This window comes from Ambystoma mexicanum, chromosome 4p, assembly GCF_040938575.1.
Source record: "Ambystoma mexicanum isolate Mex_15411 chromosome 4p, UKY_AmexF1_1, whole genome shotgun sequence".
Classification (NCBI taxonomy): domain Eukaryota; kingdom Metazoa; phylum Chordata; class Amphibia; order Caudata; family Ambystomatidae; genus Ambystoma; species Ambystoma mexicanum.
In genome coordinates, this window is record NC_090927.1 from 511,071,244 (window position 1) to 511,094,769 (window position 23,526).

General features: G+C 50.5%; 1 protein-coding gene across 1 annotated transcript in view; it reads left to right on the top strand.

Moving 5' to 3' along the window:
- Positions 1–17,994: 17,994 nt before the first annotated feature.
- Positions 17,995–23,526, top strand: part of ADI1 (acireductone dioxygenase 1) — a 290,833-nt gene continuing 285,301 nt past the window's right edge. The window contains exon 1 of the mRNA XM_069606030.1: positions 17,995–18,264. Within this exon, the coding sequence (XP_069462131.1) occupies positions 18,145–18,264 (120 nt within the window). The 5' untranslated portion in view covers positions 17,995–18,144. The remainder of the gene's footprint in view (positions 18,265–23,526) is intronic.

Genomic DNA, 23,526 nt, shown 5'->3' on the forward strand with positions numbered 1-23,526 from the left:
TAGCATTCTTGCAGGAAGGAGATACAATATTTTGAAGTACATGAGACCCTGTTATTCATTGTTCAGAAAGGTCTGGCCATATGTTGGTATCAGGTAATACTATCCCCATATATATGGTCGCCATAAATAATATCGCCGGGGAAAGGTTGTGGCGATATTATATGGGTGACCATATATATGGGGACAGGGGTCCATGCAATAATGTCGCCAAAAAAATTGCAATTTTTCAGCAATATTTTTGCATGGCGAGATTTGTGTGGCGACATTATTACATGGAACCCATATGTTCATGGCTGAGTAATAAACCTGGGGTGAAGAGACACCTGGGGCATAGTTGACCGATACTTCATGGGTTTCGATTATTTTCTCAGATTGTGCACAGAGGCCATGCGTGTTGTGTTTATAGTTATTTGGATTAGAGTGTTCCAGCAAGTCGGGGTGGGTGAGATAGTTATCACCAGTTCAAAGGGAACCGGTTTATTCTCCCCCTGCCCATATTGTTTTAAGTTTCCTTGCAAACCATGTGCAATTACGTCTGGGGTTAGAGGTCCCAGCTCAGCTGGAACTTGTAATGAATTATGTTTAAATGTGTAACTAGGTGATGATGTCACGACCTACCACGGAAGACTCCAGGAAAGGGGTGCGCTACAAATATGAGCTTATGACGGTAGGTAAATGAAGGTGACCAATGACAACTTGGGAATGAGAGAATGAGAGAAGATTGGATTTCTTTTGTATCGGATTGACCAGTCATGTGTGGGGGATAATTTGTAATAAAATATGTGTGACTGTTTTAACTGTTGCAAAATGTATATAATATGAAGTGTTTGTGTGGTTCAGGGAGACTCGGGTTAGTTTGACTATAGAGAATCATCTAGTCCCTCCCAGAGGATTGTATGATAAGCTTGCTTCTTAAGTGGTGGGCCTACTTTGGGCTAAAATGATTAAAGGCCCATCTGCACATTTGGTATCCCTGGGTGGGAACCAGGCTTTCTGAGACGTTGAGGGTTTCCTGTCCGCACAACCTGGCTGCAGCACACATCGTTGGGCACCAGTCTTCCGTGCATGGTGAAAAAAGAGAGATCTACAGATGCCATATTGGTTAGAGGCTTCTCTGTTCCCCAGAGCCGTGGGACCATGGTCCAGCTGTGCAGGGCGAACTGAAGGAGCACTACTTCGTAGCTCTTCGTGTTACTTTTCACGTAAATGCACTTTTGGCGGGTAAAGCAATGGGGTAATAAGTGTAAAAGAGGGGTTTTTCTTTGATTTAAGGGGTTTGGTAATGGTAGAATCAGAGTGCATGTGTGAAGATTAAACAAGGTTACAGGGATTGGACGGGTGAATGTTTTGAAGGAGTGAGTGCACTGTTTTATGTTGCAAGTCCTTTGTATATATTTGTACCTAGTTTGTTATTTTAAAGGTGTGAAGTGTATCCCCACTGGCATGTCCATTGTGAGGTTTGGACTGATACCCTTCAGTTTGCTTGTCTGGTTGGCTGGAGCCCTCATCTTGGAGGAAGCAACACTGCCACTGGCTACAGTATGCTGCCTTGGAGCCAGCACCTCCAACATAGGGCCATATATGTCATGTTAATTGTATTTATAATGCGCATGCATGCCGAAGCATCTTGGCGCTAAGAATGATACAGGGAGTTTAAAAAATAATTATAAAAATAATTTAGCGTCCGCCACAGAAAAGGAGTCGCCACCCACCCGCTCAAACTGGTAGCGGGGGATCGGAAGATGACAAGAATTTTTAGAACGTAATTTGCGAGAAGGCACATAAGGACAGAACTTTTCCTGTAAATATTCTTTGCCAGATCCGTAGAAAGTCCAGTAATCTATCACCAGCGATTTTAAAACAGACCTACTGAAGGACCGGAAGCCAATGCAAAGACCAGAGAACAGGAGAGATATGAGCACCATATGGCGTACCAGTGCAGATAGGAGCTGCATCGTTCTGGAGGAGCTGGAAGCGATGAAGAAGATACAACGGTTGAGCCAGAAAAAGAGAGTTCCAGTAATCCAGCCGACTTAAAACTAAAGAGGCCGTAAGCATGGGCCTAAAGTGGTTAGGGAGAAACGGCAAGACCTTAGGAAGGACTTGAAGCTGGAAGAAACCAGCCTAGCAGATGGTCCCCACTTGAGCGTCCATATACAGAGAGGCTGAAAAAATCACTCCCAGGTTTTTTACCTGGAGCACCGGAGAAGGGCAGAGGCAAAGTTCAATAGGCCAAAAGGCCAAAGACCAAGTCAAAGCAGAGGACAGAGCAACCGAGTGAGCAACTGAGTGAGGGCCGTGTGGGGGTAAACCACCAGGACCTCCGTCTTGTCCCCATTTAGCTTCAGCCAGTTTTCGCCCATCCACTTGCTCACGGCCAACAGGAACCCCCTAAGCTGAGATGCTAGGCCCGGTTGGGTAGAATCCAACCGGACGATGATTTGTGTATCATCAGCACAGGAGCAGCACCTAAAACCGTGAGAACGGATGAGCAAGGCAAGAGGCTGAATGTAGATGTTAAAGAGAGCCGGGGACAAGGCGGATCCCTGTGGGACCCCACACAACAGGACAGAGGCGGCCGAGAAAAAAGAATCAAGTGTCAAAGTTTGGCTACGGTTGGCCAGAAAAGAGGCGAACCAAGCCAAAACCTGACCCGACAGGCCAGCCGCTGCCAGACGATGCAGTAATACCTGATGGTCCACTGTATCGACCGTAGCAGATAAATCTAACAAAATTAGAGCTCCCACTCCGCCTCCGTCAGCCAGTAGACAAAGATCATCATGTACTGAAACCAAAACACTTTCTGTCCCCCGACCTGGACGAAAACAGACTGGAACGAGCTCAGAAAAGAGGAGTGCTCCAAGAAAGAAGAAGAGGGAAAACAAGAGATTCCAGCACCTTCATAAAGAAGGGCAAAAGAGAAATAGGGCAAAAGTTTGCAGGCAGAGAGGGATCCAAAGATGGTTTTTCAAAAGCGGGATAACAATAGCTTGTTTAAGCTCTGATGAAATGATTCAGATTGGCATGAATCATTAACTGCTTCTGCCAACCACATAGAAATGTGCAGAAAAATGTCTTTTGCAATTTTCAAGGGGAGAGCATCCGAAGGTGAGGCAGACTTAAGGTTCCCAATAGCAAGTTCAACCTCCTGAATTTAGAATATAGGGAATACCGACCAACTGTGGTCAGGCAGGCAGGGGGAAATCACCTGCTCAAACGTAGGAGAGCAGGAGGCGAATCTGGTCGCCTATCAAATTGACTTTACTGATGAAAAAGCCGCCAGACCATCGCAAAAGGCTTGGGAATTAATTGCCTGAGCACCGGTATCCAGGGGGAATGGTGGGGGGGGGGGGGGGGAAGTGGCCGAACGACCGAGAACAATTATCTGGGCCAATTGAGAGCATTCTCTACCTTGCGAGTATAAAAAGTACTTGTAGCCACCTGAGTGGCAAGGTGATAAGAGTTACAAATCAAAGCAAAAGCAGATTTAGCACTGGCGGAATAAGTACATCGCCATTTTTGCTCAGTCTGCCATTTCTTTGCCCAAAGGGCTTTGAGCTCATCGTAAACCAGGGCTGAGAAGGACGGCCCCTCAGTTTAAGAAGGGTGAGCAGAGCTTAAGTATCCGCTACACAAGTAAATATTTTTGTCAGCTCGTGCGGCCTGACAGTGTGTCTGAATATTAGAAACATGTCCTCGTTAGAGGTTTTAAGCCAGTTTCGGCATAACTTATATTTGCCTTCCGGGAGGGCGGGGGGAGCAGTGGCCTGAGCCTGGACCAAAAAAGGCACGACTAAATCAAACCAAAAAATGGGGAGACTGGAGGCAGTGCCAATGCCGTAAGGCACTGTGCACTGCCCAGGAGGCAGCAACACTACCGTAGGTTACTGTATGCTGCTTTGGAGGCAGCAATACTGCCATAGGGTTTTCATGCTGCCCTGGAGGAATCACCAGTTCCATGGGACACTGTGCTGCTCTGGAAGCAGCAACACTGCCATAGGTTACTGTATGCTGCCTTGGAGACAGCAACACTGCCATAAGACTCTACATACTGCCCAGAAGGCACCACGAGGTCCATAAGACACTGTGCTGCTCTGAAGTCAGCACCCCTACCATATTATATGATATGATGTGGCATTTATCATGCGCCTATACACAAGTGTTTCAAGGCGCGACGAGGCAAGGGAGGGGGAACAAAAAGACGGACAGCGATCTTTATAGTCCAGGTGACATTGAGATTGCGCAAGTGCAGGGCAGGGGGAGGGGAAAAGTGCAGGGGGAAAGGGTAGGGGGCAGTGCAGTACATGGGATCACACAGTAAAACAAATACAACAAATAAATAAAAAGGGAGGCTAGCTAGTAGCAAGTGCAAGGGTAAGCGCAGACATGAAGTGTCAAGTGCAGGTAGGGACTCTAGGGATACAGAAACAGACCCCGAGTGCAAGGGCTGCCAGGGAGGCAAACAGTGCAGGAGTGCAACTGGCGCGGAGGGGACCTGGGCCCCATAGGGCCCTATATGATGCTCTGGAAGCTGCATCATTGCCATAGAGCACCGTATGCTACCCTGGAGGCTGCAACACCGTCGTAGGGTACTGTTTGCTGCCTTTGAGGCAGCAACACTGCCATAGGGCCCTATATGATGCTCTGGAAGCAGCATCACTGCAATAGAGCACTGTATGCTGCTCTGGAGGCAACAACAGCGCCATAGGTTACTGTATGCTGCCTTGGAGGCAGCACCTCTAACGTAGGGCCATATATGGAGGCTGCAACACTGCTATAGATTATTGTATGCTGCCTTGGAGGCTACAATACTGCCATGGGGCTCTATATGCTGCCCTGAAAGCAGCCACCAGTTCCATTAGACACTATGCTTCTCTGGAGGCAGCACCCCTACCATAGGGCCTTATGTGATACTCTGGAAGCAACATCACTGCAATAAAGCACTGTTTGCTGCTCTGGAGGTAGTGCCAGTGCTATAAGGCACTGTTTGCTGCCTGGAGGCAGCACCACTGCCATAGGTTACTGTAGTCTGCCTTGGAGGCAGCAACACTGTCATAGGGCCCTATATGATGTTCTGGAGTCAGCACCAATGCCATAATGCACTGTATGCTGCCCTAGAAGAAGCAGCACTGCCATTGGTTACAGTATGCTGCCTTGGAGGCAGCACCTCTAACATAGGGCCATATGTGATGCACTGGATGGAGCACCAATTCCATAAGGCACGGAGCCCTGCCCTGGAGGCAGCAACACTGCCATAGGCTCTACTGCTGCACTGGAGGCATCACCAGGTCCATAGGACACTATACTGCCCTGGAGGTAGTCCCAGGTCCATAGCATACTACGCTGTTCAGGAGGCAGTGCCAGTCCCATAAGGGACTATATGCTGCCCTGGATGCAGCAACATCCCCACAGGTTACTGTATGCTGCTTTGGAGGCAGCAGCACTGCCAAAGGGCTCTACCCGTTGCCCTGGAGGCAGGACCAGTTCCATAGGACACCATACTGCTTTGGAAGCAGCACCTCTACCATAGAGCCCTATATGATTCTCGAGAGTCAGCACCAATGCCATAAGGCACTGTTTGCTGCCCTGGAGACAGCAACACCACCATAGGTTATTGTTTGCTGCCTTCGAGGCAGCAACAGTGCCACGAGGCTCTACATTCTGCCCTGGAGGAAGCACCAGTTCTATAGGACACTGTGCTGCTCTGGTGGCAGCACCCCCACCATGGGGCCCTATATGATGCTCTGGAAGTAGCACCTTTGACCAGTGGGCAGAACCTGCTGCCCCGGAGACAGCGCTGATGCCATAAGGTACTGTATGCTGCCCTGGATGCAGCAACACTACCATAGGTTACAGCAGGCTGCCTTAGAAGCAGCAACCATGCCATAGGCCTGCATGCTGCCTTGGAGGAAGCACTAGTTCCATTGGACACTATGCTGCTCTGGAGGCAGCACCCCCATCATATGGCCCTTTATGATGCAATGGAAGCAGCACGTTTGGCCAGTGGGCAGAACCATACGGCACTGTATGCTTTCCTGGAGGCAGCAGCACCACCAAAGGGTACTGTATGCTGCTTTGGGGACAGCAACACTACCATCGGGCTCTACATGTTGCCCTGAAGGCAGCACCAGGTCCATAGGGCACTAGGCTCTTGAAGCAGCACCCTTACCATAGGTCCACAGTCGATGCTCTGGAATCAGCACCAATGCCTTCGAGCACTGCATGCAGGCCTGGAGGCAGCAGCAATGCCATAAGTAACTCTATGATGCTCTAGAGGCAGCAACACTGCTGTAGGTTACTGTATGTTTCTCTGGAGGCAGCCCTCTTCAATAATGACAGAACCTGCTGGAGGCAGCACCACTGCCAAAGGGCACTATATGCTACCCTGCAGGCAGCACCACTGCCACAGGGCACGTTGTGCTGCCCTGAAGGCAACGCTGCTGCCATGGAGCGCTATGTGCTGCTCTAGAAGCTACACCACTACCATAGGGCACCAAATGCTGCCCTGCAGGCAACTCCACTGCCAAAGAGCATTATATGCGGCCCTGGAGGCAGCGGCTCTGCTAAAGGGTGCTGCATGCTACCCTGGAGGCTGCGCCACTACCATATGGCCCTATATGCTGGCCTGGAAGCAGCGCTCTCTTCCAATGGACAGTATCTTCTGCCCGTCAGGAACCACTGCTATTAATGGAGAATATATTCAGCACTTGCTAACGACTACCCACAGAACAGCACCCTCTACAAATGGGTAGTTTTATCCTTTCCCCAGGCTAGCACCCCATACCAATGGTGATGATATGTTTCCTCCAGAGGAGCACCACTGTATCGTCCTGCCTGGATCCGACACCAGATGTTATCCCCATCCACCCCCAATGAACACCGCTTTTTGAATGGTTTTTACTGAATGCCCCTTCTGGTTTTTCTTCGTTCCTTTATTTTGTCTTCACCTTCCTGAGTCTTCTGTTGTCTTCTTACTACTGGTCTCTTTGCTTCTTTTAATTTCCAAATTCTTCTGCCATTACCTTTGGCGATAGGAGCTGGAGACGTGTCAGTCCAGGTTGGATTCCTGGAAGGCCGGGGCCTTAAGTAACCTTCCTTTCGCCTCTTGAAGTCCCAGACATGCTGGACCTGTTCTTCTGACCATGTGAGACTGCCTGACCTTTCTGACTTCCCTACCTCTACTTCACTGCCTCACTCTGCCGGTGTGCCCTGGCCCTATGAGAGTGGTGCTGGCCAAGCAGGGTTTCTCTCTGCTGACAGCAACTACCAATATCAACTGAATGCTGCCCTGGAGGCAGCACACTCTACCGAGGTGCAGTATATTATGCCCTAAAAGCAGTACTACTACCATTGGGTGTTATCTGCTGCCATTTGTGAGCGCTACTCCCAGAGCAGCACCCTCTACCAGTGGGCAGTATTTGCTGCCCCTGATAATGACTACTCCCAGAGCAGCACCCTCTACCAGTGGGCAGTATTTGCTGCCCCTGATAATGACTGCTCCCAGAGCAGCACCCTCTACCAGTGGGTTCTATTTGCTGCCTCTGTGGCAGATCCCATGCCAGTAGGAATTGCCTGCTTCCCTAAAGGCAGCACGTACTTCTACTAAGCACCCTCTCCCAAGGAGTGGTTTATGCTACTTCCGTAGCAGTTCCCTCGGCCCAGGGTGACTGCAGGGCAGCACTACTAACATATGAGTTATTTGCTGCCTGGGAAGTAGCGCCATTACCGTAGGGCACCATATGCCACCCTTGAGGCAGCACCACAATCACTGGCCAGTATACACTGCCACCAAAGCTGCTCGACTTTCAATGTTAATTTGGTGCTTCAATGCAGTCAGCACATATTACCAGTGAGGATCATCCACTACTCTTGGTACCTGCCAACCTCAGGGCAGCACCCTCTTCCAACAAGCACTTCAAACTGCCTGCTTCCAGGACATCTTCTTCTACAATGGTTAGTATACCCTGCCTCCAGGGCGGTACCACTACTAATGTGTGTTTTTATGCTGTCCTGGGGGCAGCACCTACTAGCAGTGGGAAGTACATGCAGGTCCTGAAGGCATGTCCTTTGCTGCAGGGCATCAGAGGCTGACCTAGAGGCAGCACTCTCTAAAAAGGGTTAGGATCTGCTGCTCTAGGTGCAGCACTAATTCCAGTGGATAGTGTATACTGACCATCTTCCTGAGCAGCACACCCTACAGCTGGGTAGTTTTACTACCAATGGCAAATGTTATGCTGCCCTGGTGGCATCACATAACACCAATGAGCAGTACCTGATGCCCCTGAGGCTGGGCCATTTCCATAGACCACTACATGCCGCCCTAAAGCGAGGCAACCTCTTTCATTGGGCTGTATTCGCTACCCCGAAGACAGCCCTACTACCGATGGATATTATCTGCTGCCCTTTGCAATAGCTAATCCCAGACAGCACCCTCTGCCAATGGTCCGTACATAGAGCCTCTGGGGCAGCCCTACTACTAATAATAATTGTGTACTGCCCTGGAGGCAGTCCCACTACTATAAGGCAGTATATTCTGCTCTGTAGACTGTGCGTTCTACCAACATGAAGCACTATTGTCAATAGGCACTATTTTCTTTGTCTTTCGTAAGAGCTACCTGTAGGCAGTGGACTAACTTTGCTGAAAATATTGGGGGGTACATGACAACGGAAAGAAAGGGGCAGGGTGGAGGAATGGCGGACAGTGGCTCTGAGGGATAAAACGAAACTAATACACAACAAGAGTCTATTACCAACTCTCTGTTATAACTTTCAGAAGACTGGTGGCATATCTTTATAATTCAATTCTAAAGACAAGTATAGCACCACAGTTGGTCTTTAGAATCCACTGCATTGACAACAGTAAAAAAAGACTGCGGCCTCTCTAACTAAAGAGGGCCTGGAAGCAGTGTTGATTGGTGTTTGATTATTGCCACCAGGGCACTGAATCAAACAAGCATATAGACATAATACAAAATGGATGCCTGCAATATTTTAAAACAGCACATTAGGTTGCTTATTCTGATTTAATCAATCACAACATTCTGACTCATTAACATTAAGGCATGTTTTCCTGTGTTCAAATGACCCCAAGCACTAGCGTACCAAGTGGGAGGCCAGAACCGGACATTTGTCAGTGGGACGCCACTCCCGTTCGGCACCTCAAAGAGGGTGCTCAACGGGAAAGGTGTCCCCCTGGCAGGACAATGTGTGCCCAGCAATTCCTGCTCAGCATGCTTATTGTCCTGGCATCAGGACACCTTACCCTGTCCGAATGGTAGAGGTGTCCCGGTGCCAGGACAAAGTCCCAAGGAGGTCCAGGAAGCAGAGGCTCCTCACATTTCTCTGTGTCAACAGAACATTACACTCTGAGCCATTAGGCACTGATGGGAGGGATTGATGACCGTTAGCAGGGACTTTTGTCTCTTTTGATATGTGAATGGGAGGGAGTGATCAGAAGTGAGAGGGTGCATAATGTTGCATCTTTTATGAAATAATGACTATGGGCCTCATTACGACTTTGGAGGCAGCCATGCCCTTAATAAGTGCATGGCTGCCTCCAAAATCATGTCCGGGTCCGGGTTCCCTGAATGGGGAAATACCAGGCCATTCTGACCTTTGGAGGGCCTGGTATTTCCTCCTTCAGGAAACCCGGGCCCGGTCCTTCCCCATTCCCATTCGAGCCCCCATAGGGCTCAATGGGGAGGGAGCTAACAACGGGCTCGTTAATAACGGGCCCGTTGTTAGCTCCCTGGTCCCCTCGCTGGACCCGCTCTGGACGTCTGGTAAAACCAGACGTCCACAGCGGGTCCCCCGAGGGAACCTCGTAATAGGGCGGAATGGGTTTAACGGCACCTGCACCATTACCGGCGCCGTTAAACTCATTCCGCCCTTCTTGTAATGAGGCCCTATGGCTTTAAAACCCAAGAGGGATATTTTAGGCTCACGTTAATATGCATGATACTTTTGTGACTAAGTGTGCAGGATGGGGAGAATAAAACTAAAGCCATGCTCTCATTCCTCAACATATATATTTCTCTGACAATGTATATAGTGTACAGTTAGTCTACTATGAAAGGCTAGTTTATTATGTAATGTGCTTTGCTTCCAAGGCACTGCTATAAATAATTATTTAAGTACATGAAATGCAAAGCAATACCTTAATAAATATCTATATCAACTAAACCTGGGAAGATGTGCACAGTTGCTTAAATTGTCCACATCTCAGTTTCACCATTTAACCGAAGTGTGTGATCCTGGGCAATTCATTTAATCCCATTGGGCCTCATTACGAGTATGGAGGCAGCCATGCCCTTAGTAAGGGCATGGCTGCCTCCATACGGGGTTCCAGTACCAGGTTCCTCCAATGAGGACTTACCGGGCCGTTCCAACCTTGGAGGACCCGGTAAGTCCTCATTGGAAAAACCCATCCCCATTCCCATTTGAGCCCCCATATGGCTCAATGGGAATGGGGAGGGAGCTAATAAAGGGCCTGTTAATAATGGGCCCGTTATTAGCTCCATGGTCCCCTCGCGGGACCCGCTAAGGACGCCTGGTTTTACCAGGCGTCCTTACCGGGTCCCACAAGGGGATCTCGTAATAGGGCGTCCCGTAATGAAGGGTGCCGGTCCCGTACCGGCACCGTTCCTTATGGGAGCGCCAGACTTGTAATGAGGCCCACTGTGTCTTATCTGAAGCTCTGTACGTGATTCTGATTCACTTCAAAGCTTATTATATCATACTATTATAATAAAAAAAGCCTGATGACTATAGAGTTTCTCCATACATAACAAATGTGCATTTTAGGTATTTTGCACCACAAACTTATTTGCCACTTGGCTTACTTATGGCAACTTATTCTAAAGTCACTACCATGGTGCCTCCACATATCAAAAAGTGATGATGCTCCTTGCGATGCCCTTTTCTGTGAAATCACTTCTGTTGGTGCATTCCATATGCAAATCTGGAGGTTTCCATATATGGTGCCCCAGAGCGCCTGGACAGCGCTTTAATCGATGGGTTTCCTGCATCTGCTATGATCCTGCAGTATTATGTGTAAAAATGCCATCTGCCACTAATGTTACCAAAAAAGCACATTGGGGCAGGGGTGGGCTGTTTGGGGATGTGAATGAGAATATTACACGCACTGCATTTAGTGGCTCACCTCACCCCCACTCGTGAAATGCTAAATACACCCTTGGCCCCAAATGTAATTGTCGAAATGTGACCCCTCACCAGGGTCAGCCCTCAGCCCTGCCCTCCAGCAAACATACACGCAGCTGAGCACATGTCTGCATTATGTAATGAGACAGCATGAGCCTGGCTGGGCACCTCAGCCAGGCTCACGCTGTCCAATTTTATGATCAATCAAGGCGGCAGCCACAATGCGGCCCCCGGCCCTCCCACCAAAAGATGGGGGGACAAAAAGGCATGCCACAAATGTTGGGGGGGACTTGTCACCCCGTACCCCCCTATAATTACGCCCCTGTCTGTAGGGCTGCACAGACTACAAATGGGCAATGTATGGTGCTTTCAGGGCACACCCTTCTACCAATGGTCAGTGTATGCTTCCTGTAGGGCAGTATTACCTATCATGTGAATTGTACGTTGCCCTGGATATGCAGCACCTTCTTCCTTTATATATCATCTAATGCCCTTGGTAATAGCTATCTCCAGGGGCAGCACCCTCTACCAATGGGTAGTTTATGATCGCTTATTCACAGAATCACTATCAATGGTCATTGTATGTTATTCGGATTCATATCTGCCCCAGGGATGTAAGTCCATCACTACTGGGTAACTGGTTGCTCTATGCTTCTTGTCTTGAAAAGATATTGACCCCACAAAGCAGATGTATCAATTCCTATGGAGCTGCGGGTGGTTGATGTGAGCAAGTCCCATATGTCGCTAACTTAGCAGCTAGACATTTTATTAATGCCCTGTATTGGACAAGCATAGGGAAAGTGTTGCCCCTCCTGTTCAACCCATGAAACCAAGGTCAAGATTGTGGTTCTTGCTAGGCAGGTAATAAGCTCCAGGGCATGGCTACAAGTATAGAGTTTTTTTTATCCCTGGGGTACCTGCTGTGTTACTACATCTGGCTCACTTGCTCCGACTGTCACTGGTCACTCCTTGGGTCACCGTCACTCTCCTGTCTTTCGGGAGCTGACTGTGCATTGGCTCTGGCCATGTAGCTGCCCCCCATCCGCAGCCCAGAAGCTAAAACACCCTTCCCCGGGGTGAATCAAAGGCGAAGTTCGGGCTAAGTCTCCTGGTGTCTACGGCAGAACTCATATTTACTTTCTACTCTGTTCTTATGTCTTTTATTTCTCCCATAACCTCTCGCTATCCTACCACACGAGCCCCACAGCCTACCATCTGGGGCTACCCTGACTTTGTCCATCTACTGGGCCCCAGCTATCTTCATTGCTGGAAATATAATTTTGCTAAAACAATCTGGTGTGTGATCACTCATTCGTCCCACAGTTTTTCCTTTTCCTTTTCTTCTCTACTTCTGTGCCTTCTGTTATTTTCCTCTGCTCCTATGTCTCTTCCTATACCAACCCATGTAACCTCTCACCAATCTCCTTATCGAACCCCTGTAATTTACTTTACCCACCACTATCTGATCTCTAACGATAAATGTGGTGCTCTGGAAGTCTCCTTTTTTTTTCAGTAAATCGCACTATATTCTTGGTCTCGTTCTAATCTCCATTTCCTATGTTTTACCGAGACGTGGATTAACTTGGGCTTTGAATTTTACACACATTACAAAAGTGAACACACATGCAATCCATAATGTTTGGGGCACAGAGAAATATTGTTTCTTAGTTGAACGTGAAAGACACATAAGATGAACACTCTGATTTCCCATAAGCGCGAGAAATGTATTGAATTGGCAGACTACATTCATTAGGCAGTGATAGATCAAAGTTACTGCAATATAGGAGACAAACATGAAATGTTTGTGGCGTCCGTGGTCAAAATGACATCACATCTAGAGTACAGTTACTCGTTACTTGGATTGCGAGGGTGAACTGTTGCGCGAGGTTCGTGCATAAGCACCATCATAATCCTCAACACGGACCTTGTAAGGCAGGCTGCCTTGAAGTCATGCAGCTCGGTAACGTATAGCGGTGGTGTGTCTTCTTCCGATATGTAGGACAAGCATCCAGAGTTTTCTTTGCAGCAGCAGTTCTCCTCCTCGGTTGGCATGACCTTGCACCGATTTCAGGTACACCAGGTCAAAACCTCTTCAATTCGACTAGACTTAGGCTAAGGATCCAGTGATTCGTCTTCCCAACTGTCGTCTAATGCACCACCGTTTCCGCATCTTTCTCTATCAACTAATTCCGTCTCAGAATACTCTGGCTCATACTGGTAGGGCTGTATTGTTGCCATTATACGACAAAATGTTTAAATCAAGCGCAAGTAACGATTGAAATCAATATTAATGCTATTATAAGTATCTGTTGGTGTTATGTTCCGCCCTGCGTCCCGCTACGCGGTGACGCAGGGCGTCTCTAATAAAAGCCCCGCCCCCTCGTTTGGGAGGCAGTTCCGGGGCAGACCAGCAACGCGTGCGGGTGTCTGTCTCTGCAGCTCGCACTGGCGCTGCGCCACAGGCCGTGCGGCCTAGCCCGGACACTCCAGCCCCCGCGTGCGCACACCGCGGGCTGGAACACAACAATGGCGACGAGGCGGAACGAAGTTCAACACGCGCTCGGCGTGTAAAGCATACCGATGGCCCACAGAAATTTTTGGACACTCGGTGGGGGGTGGATCACTCGCGTGACCCCCGACCCCCAAAAAAAAAAAAAAAAAAAAAATGTCTTTTTCTCTGCATTTCTCCTTCGCTCTACGATCTCCTGCTGGGCATGGTGGAGCCATTTCAACATCTGGCACCCCCCCATTTGAGTGCAGCGACACGGATTGCCAACCAGGACAACGTGGAGACACCAGGTCCTGCGCTTCATCACTCAGTGGCTGGGGACCGCAGCACGTCCAGAGAAGGCCCATTTCCACGGCACTGGCGGTGATCTAAGCAAATCACGACAACACCGACAAGATACACGTCGACATGGCGGCCGGCACATCAACCCCTGGGCCCACCACGCCATCCAGAATTGCGGCAAACCTGTCGCTGTCATCCCCCCAGCCGCGCACGCAAGGAGGGTCGTCAACTCTAATCCAGCCGTTTGACCCCTTCACGGACCCATCGTCAAGCGGACCCAGATGGCAGCTGTGGATCCAGAAGTTTGAAATGGCGATGGAGTGCAAGGAGATTACGGCGGCCAGGAAGATGAAAGCACACCTACTGCTCAGTGTGGGTGACGAGGTATTGCGCATTTTCAACTCCCTCAATGTTGATGATGGCCAAGATGCATACCAAAGCGCGAAAGATGCCCTCACGGCTCACTTTCTCCCTCAACTAAACCCAGACTACGAGACTTATTTTCTGCACCACCATACAGGCAGCGGACGAAACCTTAGACGCGTATCACACCAGATTGAGAAAATTGGCTATGTCCTGTGAGTTCACAAATGTGGAGAGGGAAATCAGGAGGCAAGTTATCAACCGCATACACTCGGAAAAACTAAGACGCCTGGTCCTCAGCGAAAGAGGTATTCCCTTACAACGCATCCTTGAACTCGGACACCAAAGGGAACTGGCTCACACCAGAGCGGCCAACATGGAGGCCACGCTACACAGATTGCAACCTACCCTCAACACAGCCGTGGTGGCCCAGATTGCCAACAAACCATCCTCGAGGGATGATCACAGTAGGGGATATGGCCAGAACAGGTGGCAACCGCGCATTCCTGGGCCCACAGAGTGCGGCTGGTGTGGTGGCCCACGACATGGCCGTCGCAACTGCCCCGCACAAGGAAACACGTGTGGAGCATGCGGCAGGAAGGATCATTATGCGAATGTATGCAGATCAGCGGGCAGCTCCATCCAGCCTCTACAAAATCTTCCTGAGAAGAATGCGACCAAGAAAAAGAAGCAAGCCAATGCAAGGCGGGTCGCAGTGGTCAACTCCTCCACGGAGGAAGAAGGGGATGACGTCTCGACGATGCAGCAGAATCCCAGTAAAGACAACGACAGAAAAGGAAGGAAGGTATATCTGGTGCATGCATTGAGCCAAGGCGCAGATGCATGGTCACCGTCCAAAACCAGAGCATCCTTATGACCATTGATACAGGCGCCTCAGTGAACGTGATGCCCACAAGCACATTCCAGACTCTAAACCCTCCACCAGAGCTGAAAAGCACAGACACGCTGCTATACGCATACGGCAGCCGGAAGCCCCTACCAGTGATTGGCAGATTCCGCACCATGCTGGAACACAGTGAAAATAGACTATGGTCGAAAGTCTATGTCGTGAGGGCAGGAATTGAAAGCCTCCTGAGTGGGGACGCAGCAGAAGATCTGGGAGTGGTTAAATTCGTCTGCCACGTCGATGCGGGCGAGGAGGTGGAGAACATACTGAGGCAATACCCCCAGCTAAAAGAGGGAATAGGCTGTCTGAAGGGCAAAACCATCAAACTACACATTGATGAAACAGTACAGCCCAAGGCCGTAAGACATCGGAGAACCCCATTCCACATGAGAGAGCAAGTGGAGCAGGAACTCAAGGCTTTGGAAGAAGCCGGCATCATAGAAGAGGTCACAGGACCCACACCATGGGTCTCGCCAATGGTGGTAACGCGGAAACCCAAACAGCCTGGAAAAGTGCGGATCTGTATAGACATGCGCCTCCCGAACACTGCCATTAAAAGAGAGCGCCACATCACACCAACAATCGATGAAATCGTGGCTGACCTCACGGGTTCCTGTGTATTCTCGAAGGTTGACCTGAAGGCGGGGTATCACCAACTCAAGCTCCACAGGGACTCTCGCTATATCACGACATTCTCGACGCATTTGGGGCTGCGGAGATACAAACGCCTGAGCTTCGGGATATCGTCGGCAGCTGAGGTATTCCAGCAAACCATTCAAGAGGTCATCAGGGGCATCCCTGGTGTCCTCAATGTGAGTGATGACATTTTGATTCACGCCCCCGACACGGAAGAGCACATCAAGAGGCTTCGAACCCTACTGGACAGACTACAAGAGGCTGGGCTCACCATACACCGGGAGAAGTGTGAGTTCCTCAGATCAGAGATCACCTTCTTTGGCTACAAGTTTGGCAGCACGGGCATCTCCCCTGACCCCCAGAAGGTCGCAGACATTCAGGCCGCAAGCCCACCGATGACCCCCACGGAAGTACGCAGTTTCCTAGGCATGGCCACCTACTGCGGGAGGTTTATCCGAGACCTGGCCACCCTATCTGAGCCATTACGGGAACTGACGAAGGCCAACACCAAGTGAGACTGGGGGCAGAAATGCCAGGACTCGTTCGAAAGCATCAAAGACTCCCTGTCTGTCGACACCAAAATGGCATATTACAACACCGAGCTGCCCACTGAACTGTTCGTGGATGCAAGCCCGGTTGGGCTCGGTGCCATCCTGATGCAGGTAACAAAGGAAGGGGAGAAAAGGCCGATAGCGTACGCATCGAGAGCCCTCACGGAGACCGAACAGAGGTACTCTCACATCGAAAAGGAGGCCATTGCCGTGTTGTGGGGGTGCCGGCATTTTCACCTCTACTTATATGGGCGTCGGTTCACGACAATCACGGACCACAAACCCCTGCTGCCCATCTTCATGGGGACATCGTCGCACCCTCCGGCACGAATCACCAAATGGCTCCTACACCTTCAGCAATACGACTTTGATCTCATCTACCAGCCAGGCAGTGGAAACCCCGCGGATTTTCTCTCGAGACATCCGCGAGCGGCGACCCACCAAGAGATCCAAGTGGCCGAAGAGACTGAGGAACACATATGCCAAGTGGTACGCGCAATGAGGCCTAAGGCGGTGAGCATCGAGGAAATTGAGTCGGAAACCCACAAGGACCCTTGTTGCGACTTGGTGAAAGATGCCATCATCTCGAGTGATTGGAAGACTTTCATGAGACACACCCACAACAGGACAGAGGAAGCGAAAGGGTTTCTGTCCGGCATCAGCCATCTACGTTGCAGGGGCTCCTTGCAACGTAGATGGCTGAACAAAGCAGAAACGAGTCACAGTCTATATATACAAAAAGACAGTGAAACGATTGAAAAAGCAACTCTGATGTTGTCTGATGAGAAGCGGTCTGTTTATACTTATTGAGGAAAGAGGCGTCCTGCCATTTCCATGGAGACATGTCATTGTGCACAGAGAACATTGACACAAGACATGCATTCGTGTTGTGAAATGGGCCGTATGTGTCTAGTGATGTCAGCTTCAGCAGCAGGTGATATGATTTAGTGTCACAAGGAAACTTGAATTTAGGGCGATTGATCCATGGATAATATTAGCACAAGATGGCCACGCCCCACTTGTTGATTTCACATGTGTAAAAGTCAGGAAAACAGAGGTAAGGTGCATAGGAAATGTTTTTATGACTGATCTCAGTTTGCTTGAGCACACTATTCCTTTAATCTAGCGCTGGAGCCTTATACCTGCGTCATAAGAAAGCTTAGGGGGACTCACCCCAGACATGGGGGATTCTGACTGGAAGCTAGGTTGCCTTTCTTAGGAGGCATGGGTTTCTCATTCTGTAAGGAAAGGTAGGAGGAGCTAATGTATGCAATTTGGCAACACGTGATGCGTTATTTCATAACATTGCATTTCGAGCACGTGGTTTATTCCGACTAGCCGGACACCCATTTTATGAAGCGGTAAAATAACATCTAAACTACTGGAAATATGCCGTCGCGGACGGTTCATACACATTATGTGGAAACACAATTTGTCTTATTTCGTGCTAGGAACATTATGCGATTCGTACAATTACCACTAAAGATTAACAGCCCTTGAATGTGGAGATCAACGGTAGTGGATATGGCATTGTAATTGTCATTTGTGACGTTGATTTACAAAGTGGCTCAGAAGTCAGGTGGTGGATTCCCCAATCCTCAACCAGGCATGGAGAGGAGAAAGGCGTGACAACAGATGTCCCTCCCCCAGCAGGGGCAGGGGCAGGGGCAGGGGCGGGGTTCAGACAACTAGAGGCTGTGAGATTAAAATCGCGCGTCGTCGCTGCCGCTGAAGCCATGGTGGAAGCTTGGTACATGGACGAGTCCTCGGAGGACCAGAGGAAACCACACCGCCTGCAGCCCAACCGGCCTGTGAGCACCGCCGAGCTGCAGCGATTGGGGGTTTCCTCCTGGAAGGTAGGTAGCGCATGTAGCCAGTCGGAGAGTGTGTTTTGGTGAGCAGTGCCTGCGCCTCTAAACTGAAATGCACCACAGTGGAAAGTGAATTTATGCCGAGGTCCACGTTTTGTGTTGTTGTCATGTTTTTCTTATGACAACACCTTCGCCAGTGTACCAATGCACATTTATTTGGACAGCGTTATACCGGTGGTGGCATGCTAGAATCTCCGCCAGTAAGGTTATACAAAAGTAGATAATTGGAAGTAGACGCTTTATGCAAACGTAACGCATGCAAAAATCAACAAGCTTGTCTTGTTGGTATTTGTTTAACCCCTGCAGCCGTACATTTGCTTTTACTGCCAATTATTCTTTGCGCATGCACCCCAATGCATTACTCCTTATCCCCACAAATTGGCATGACACAGAATTTCAAATGGCAATCTTGGCCGCAGTTTTATTTCCATGACAACAGAATTATTTGTACACATTTGTGAACTTCATTCTGTCCGTGTGGCGCTTGCTTGCCGGATTTCCTTTGCTTCCCCCTATACTTGGTATAGTAGGCCCCCAACTCCCCCGACCCATTGTACCTGTTCCAATCCTGCCCGTGCAGGTGTCCGTGGGTGGGGAGAGCGCCGTTTGTTTTTTGGGGGAAGCTGAGCCTTATTTGTCCCTACCAGACGCCCCCGCCGTTTAGGCCCCCAAGAGGCGCTGGTCCGGAAGAGCGAAGACCCATTCCGTTTCCTTCTGGCTCGTCCGGAGTCTATCATTTGTGCTTGGTTGCCCAAACACCGCCAACTTGTCACATCCTGGCCTGGGTGTCCTGCGACAGCAACACCCCAGGTCTCCTGCTCTTTTGCTTGTATTTCGTGGGTGGGTGGGTGGAAAACGAAATTTCTTCCATCTGCGAGGCGGCGACCGGGTCCCAGTGCAGGAGCGAGATGCCTGGCACCCCGGTCCCGCCTGCTTAAATCCTGATGCCCCCGCCCATTTTCTTTTGTTCTGCCCTTCGCGGGCTTTTGGGCCATTAGGCCTTTGGCGCCTTTCCGCCCCTCGCCTTTTGACCCCCAAGGGATGGTTCCAGGTCTTGGCGGCATGACACCGCAGGGGTTAAACTGCTGCCTCCTCCATTTTTAGCTGATTTTTCCGTCGTCAGCTCCATAACCCCTGCAGCCGTACATTTGCTTTTACTGCCAATTATTCTTTGCGCATGCACCCCAATGCATTACTCCTTATCCCCACAAATTGGCATGACACAGAATTTCAAATGGCAATCTTGGCCGCAGTTTTATTTCCATGACAACAGAATTATTTGTACACATTTGTGAACTTCATTCTGTCCGTGTGGCGCTTGCTTGCCGGATTTCCTTTGCTTCCCCCTATACTTGGTATAGTAGGCCCCCAACTCCCCCGACCCATTGTACCTGTTCCAATCCTGCCCGTGCAGGTGTCCGTGGGTGGGGAGAGCGCCGTTTGTTTTTTGGGGGAAGCTGAGCCTTATTTGTCCCTACCAGACGCCCCCGCCGTTTAGGCCCCCAAGAGGCGCTGGTCCGGAAGAGCGAAGACCCATTCCGTTTCCTTCTGGCTCGTCCGGAGTCTATCATTTGTGCTTGGTTGCCCAAACACCGCCACGCCACTGAGTGGGTTCTCGCCCACTGTGGCTCCCCTTCTTCCTGTCTCCTTCTCCCCTTCCAGTAACTTGCTAGAGATGTCCCCGAAAAAAGAGCTCCGTTTCGTTCGTGGACAAGTTTTCCACCGTCCGATAGGAAGTACTCGGGTGTTTCCCCATCACTCAAGCCATGCCTATTCTGATCGGGAACCCCTGCCCTTGTAATTTTGCAACACCCCCCCTCAGCTTCCTTCTTCCCTTCTCAACTACTGCCTGGCTCTCTGCCCCCTTCCCTTGCGCCGGGGGAATCCCTTCCGACCCTACAGTTTCGCCCAACTGTGTTGCTATTTCCTGCAATGATCTCGTAATGTCCCTCAGCCGGACACCCCTCCCCAGGCTGGTCAGGTCGTTCCCTCCCAAGAGTATTACCAACCCTCTGGTTTCTGCCGCCTACTCAGCAATTTCCATGGCTGCCCCTCTAGCTGCGCCCACTTCATCCCTGGCACCCCGTGCCACTCCCTCTTGCCTCGCCGGCCATCGCCGCCTCCCACCGCCGAGTCCAGCTCGCCCTAGCCTTTGAGATGCATGCGCGCCCCACTACCTACACGGTACGTTTCCTCCTTCCTAGTGCTGCTGTGAAATGACAAAAGGAGGGAACGGCATGGTTAACTTATATTTTGCGGGCCTGATATCGTTTGTAACATCCTGAAGACCATCTCCCCCACTTTTGATGTCTTCCGGCCATGCCTGCTCGGGGCACTTCTGCCCCTACCACCTTTCCATCTTGCTCCACCTTAGCCAGGGTGGGCCAGCTCTGGGACACCTCTGCCCCTGCCACCTTTCCACCTTGCTCCGCCTTAACCAGGGCGGGCCTGCTCTGGGACACTTCTGCCCCTACCACCTTTCCATCTTGCTCCACCTTAACCAGGGTGGGCCAGCTCTGGGACACTTCTGCCCCTACCGCCTTTCCATCTTGCTCCACCTTAACCAGGGTGGGTCAGCTCTGGGACACCTCTGCCCTTGCCACCTTTCCCCCTTGCTCCGCCTTAACCAGGGCGGGCCTGTTCTGGGACACTTCTGCCCCTACCACCTTTCCATCTTGCTCCACCTTAACCAGGGTGGGCCAGCTCTGGGACACTTCCGCCCTTACCACCTTTCCATCTTGCTCCACCTTAACCAGGGTGGGCCAGCTCTGGGACACTTCTGCCCCTACCACCTTTCCATCCTGCTCTGCTCCACCTTAACCAGGGTGGGCCTGCTCCGGGACACTCCTGCCCCTGCCACCTTTCCAACTTGCTCCTCACTCTGCACCCGTGATAGGTTCCTCACCACTTTTATTCAGCAAAAGCTCCCCAACCAATTTAACCTTGCTCTGCCTGCCCTTGCAAGAGTTACCCTGTTGGGAGAGCGCCATTGCTGGTAGGTGAGGTTGAGCTGAATTCCTTTTGCTTGATTTTCAGAACCACTTTGCCTCCTTTGCCCCTTCTCTCACTCTTATCCCTTCCTATACTTTAAAGTAAGGATCTACCTTTCCATATTCCTTATGTTGGCCCACTTCCCCTGGCCCTTACTCCTTAACGGGTGCTTGAGTTCTGATCTTGATATAGCCCACCGATACTTTAAATGGGAGGTTCCACATTCCCTTGTCATGTCCGGCACCACGGATGAAAATGATAACTAGACCCCCCTTTCCCATGCAGTTTTGGAAATGAATGTTGACCCCTGACCATCCATTCCTAACTTTGGCGATCTCATTAGCACCTGTGTCAACCGCCTGATGCTTCAATCCTGCTCACGTTCCCTTGTTCCCCACTTAACAAAACTGGCATAACCAATTTACCCACATTGCCCCTTCCCTAGTTCGTAGGGTTATTTGGCATCTGCAATGTTTGAGGTATTTATAACATATTTAATACCCAGCCGTTTCACTGAGCGGACCTGGTGCCCGAACCTGGTCTGCTTCGTGTCGTCTTGCCCTTCAAGCGAGATAATAATTCAGCACTTACCCAGTGCTATGAACCCTCAGGTATCTGAACGCTGCTGTTTATCACTGAGAGGCTGGGTTTGGCCCTGCCGAGATTCGAACTTGTGTGAGCAGGTTCCGTACTGGTGTCAGAGCGGGTGGTTACCCTGTTATGCAGTTCCAAAACGGTGCCGGCCTCCCATGGAAGCTCGGCCCCCGCACCGCAGTTCATAATGCAGAAAGCTTCTCCACCCGGGCCTTGCAATCCCTGCTCACATTCACCAGCCCATTCTGACCAACGTGCACCAAACCGCAATATTCCATGTACTTCCCCCTAGCCGTTCGCACATCGTATCCACCCTTTGCCACTATAGGTCAGTTCAACCCAAAATTATGTGCACTACAGATTGAATCAATTGTTTACTTGCCAAATGCGGCGCAGGGCCTGACTCCCCCACCAGAACCCTCCTGTACCATTGTAACTGCTGGCCGCTACCGTGCCCTAACCATATATAGTGTATGTCCCTACTAGCTTAATATTGACTCAGGGCAATTACAGGACTTCTGACTATTACCGTGAAGCCGTTCCATACTTCCACCTCAGCGCCCTAGGTGTAGCACTTCCTCCAGACCCCGGCCCTCCTAACTTGGTAGAGCCCTTCCCTTCCAACCTGTCTAGCTTCTGCCCACTTCTGCAATAAACCCGCAGTGGTAGGGGACGGCGGGTAATGACCTAAAACTAGTGAGATATTCCTTGGCCACGATCTCAGGTCTGCATCATACCCCTGTGTTCCCGCCTATCCATGGGTTGAAAACCCCCTGTACCATCCTACCGTTTCCACCCCAAGGCCCAGTTTCGCTTTGCCCCACTGTATTGTGGCCTTTGAAATCTGGGGGACAGATGGGGGTGGCACCCCCGGACTAACCCGCCTGGCAGCGAACGCAAGCCCCTCTGAATGCGTTCCCCTCTCTTCGCTTGTTCTCCTATCAATGCATAGATGGAACGGCGGCCGTACTTTCCAACCGCCCCTGCGGCCATGCGCGTCTCCCAAAGTGCGCGACATGTGTCCACACAACCCGTGCTTTAAATAACCCCCTTTTCCCCCAAGACTACCTGTGCCTTCAATTATCCCATTTAACATTAAATTAACCTTAAGATTCCATGTTCTTCCCACTAGCCGCTCGCACATCGTACCCTCCCCTTGCCACCATTGGTCAGTTCGACCCAACATTAAGCGCACTACAGACCGAAATTGTTTCCTTTCTTATTATCATACTATTGTGGTTGCAACGTTTAGTTTTGCTAGGCGGTTGGTTGCTCGATGACAACCATGCCTGCTACTTGGAGGTCCCTGCGACCACTCCTTTGCTGGGAGCCCGTTTAATTTGTGTTAATCCCCCCCCGCCGCTCTCGTGTGCAACTTTATGCACTTTCCCCTCCAAAACGGGCGGGCGGCCAACACACTGAACTATCTTCCCCGCCAAAGCCCCTGACGCACAAACTTATGCCGAATAAAATTGTCGTGCCTGTGCACCACATTGGATGGATCACTGAGCGACGCAGTTCACAAGCTATGCACGCCTTCTAAAGAAGCACATGGCCCCTTCTCATTCCAGTTCCTGGCAATACCCCCCTTGGTGTCCCTAGTGAGGCGTGTTGTCCGTCCCCATCTTGCCACGCTGGTGAGCTTCCCACCACCGCTTAGGC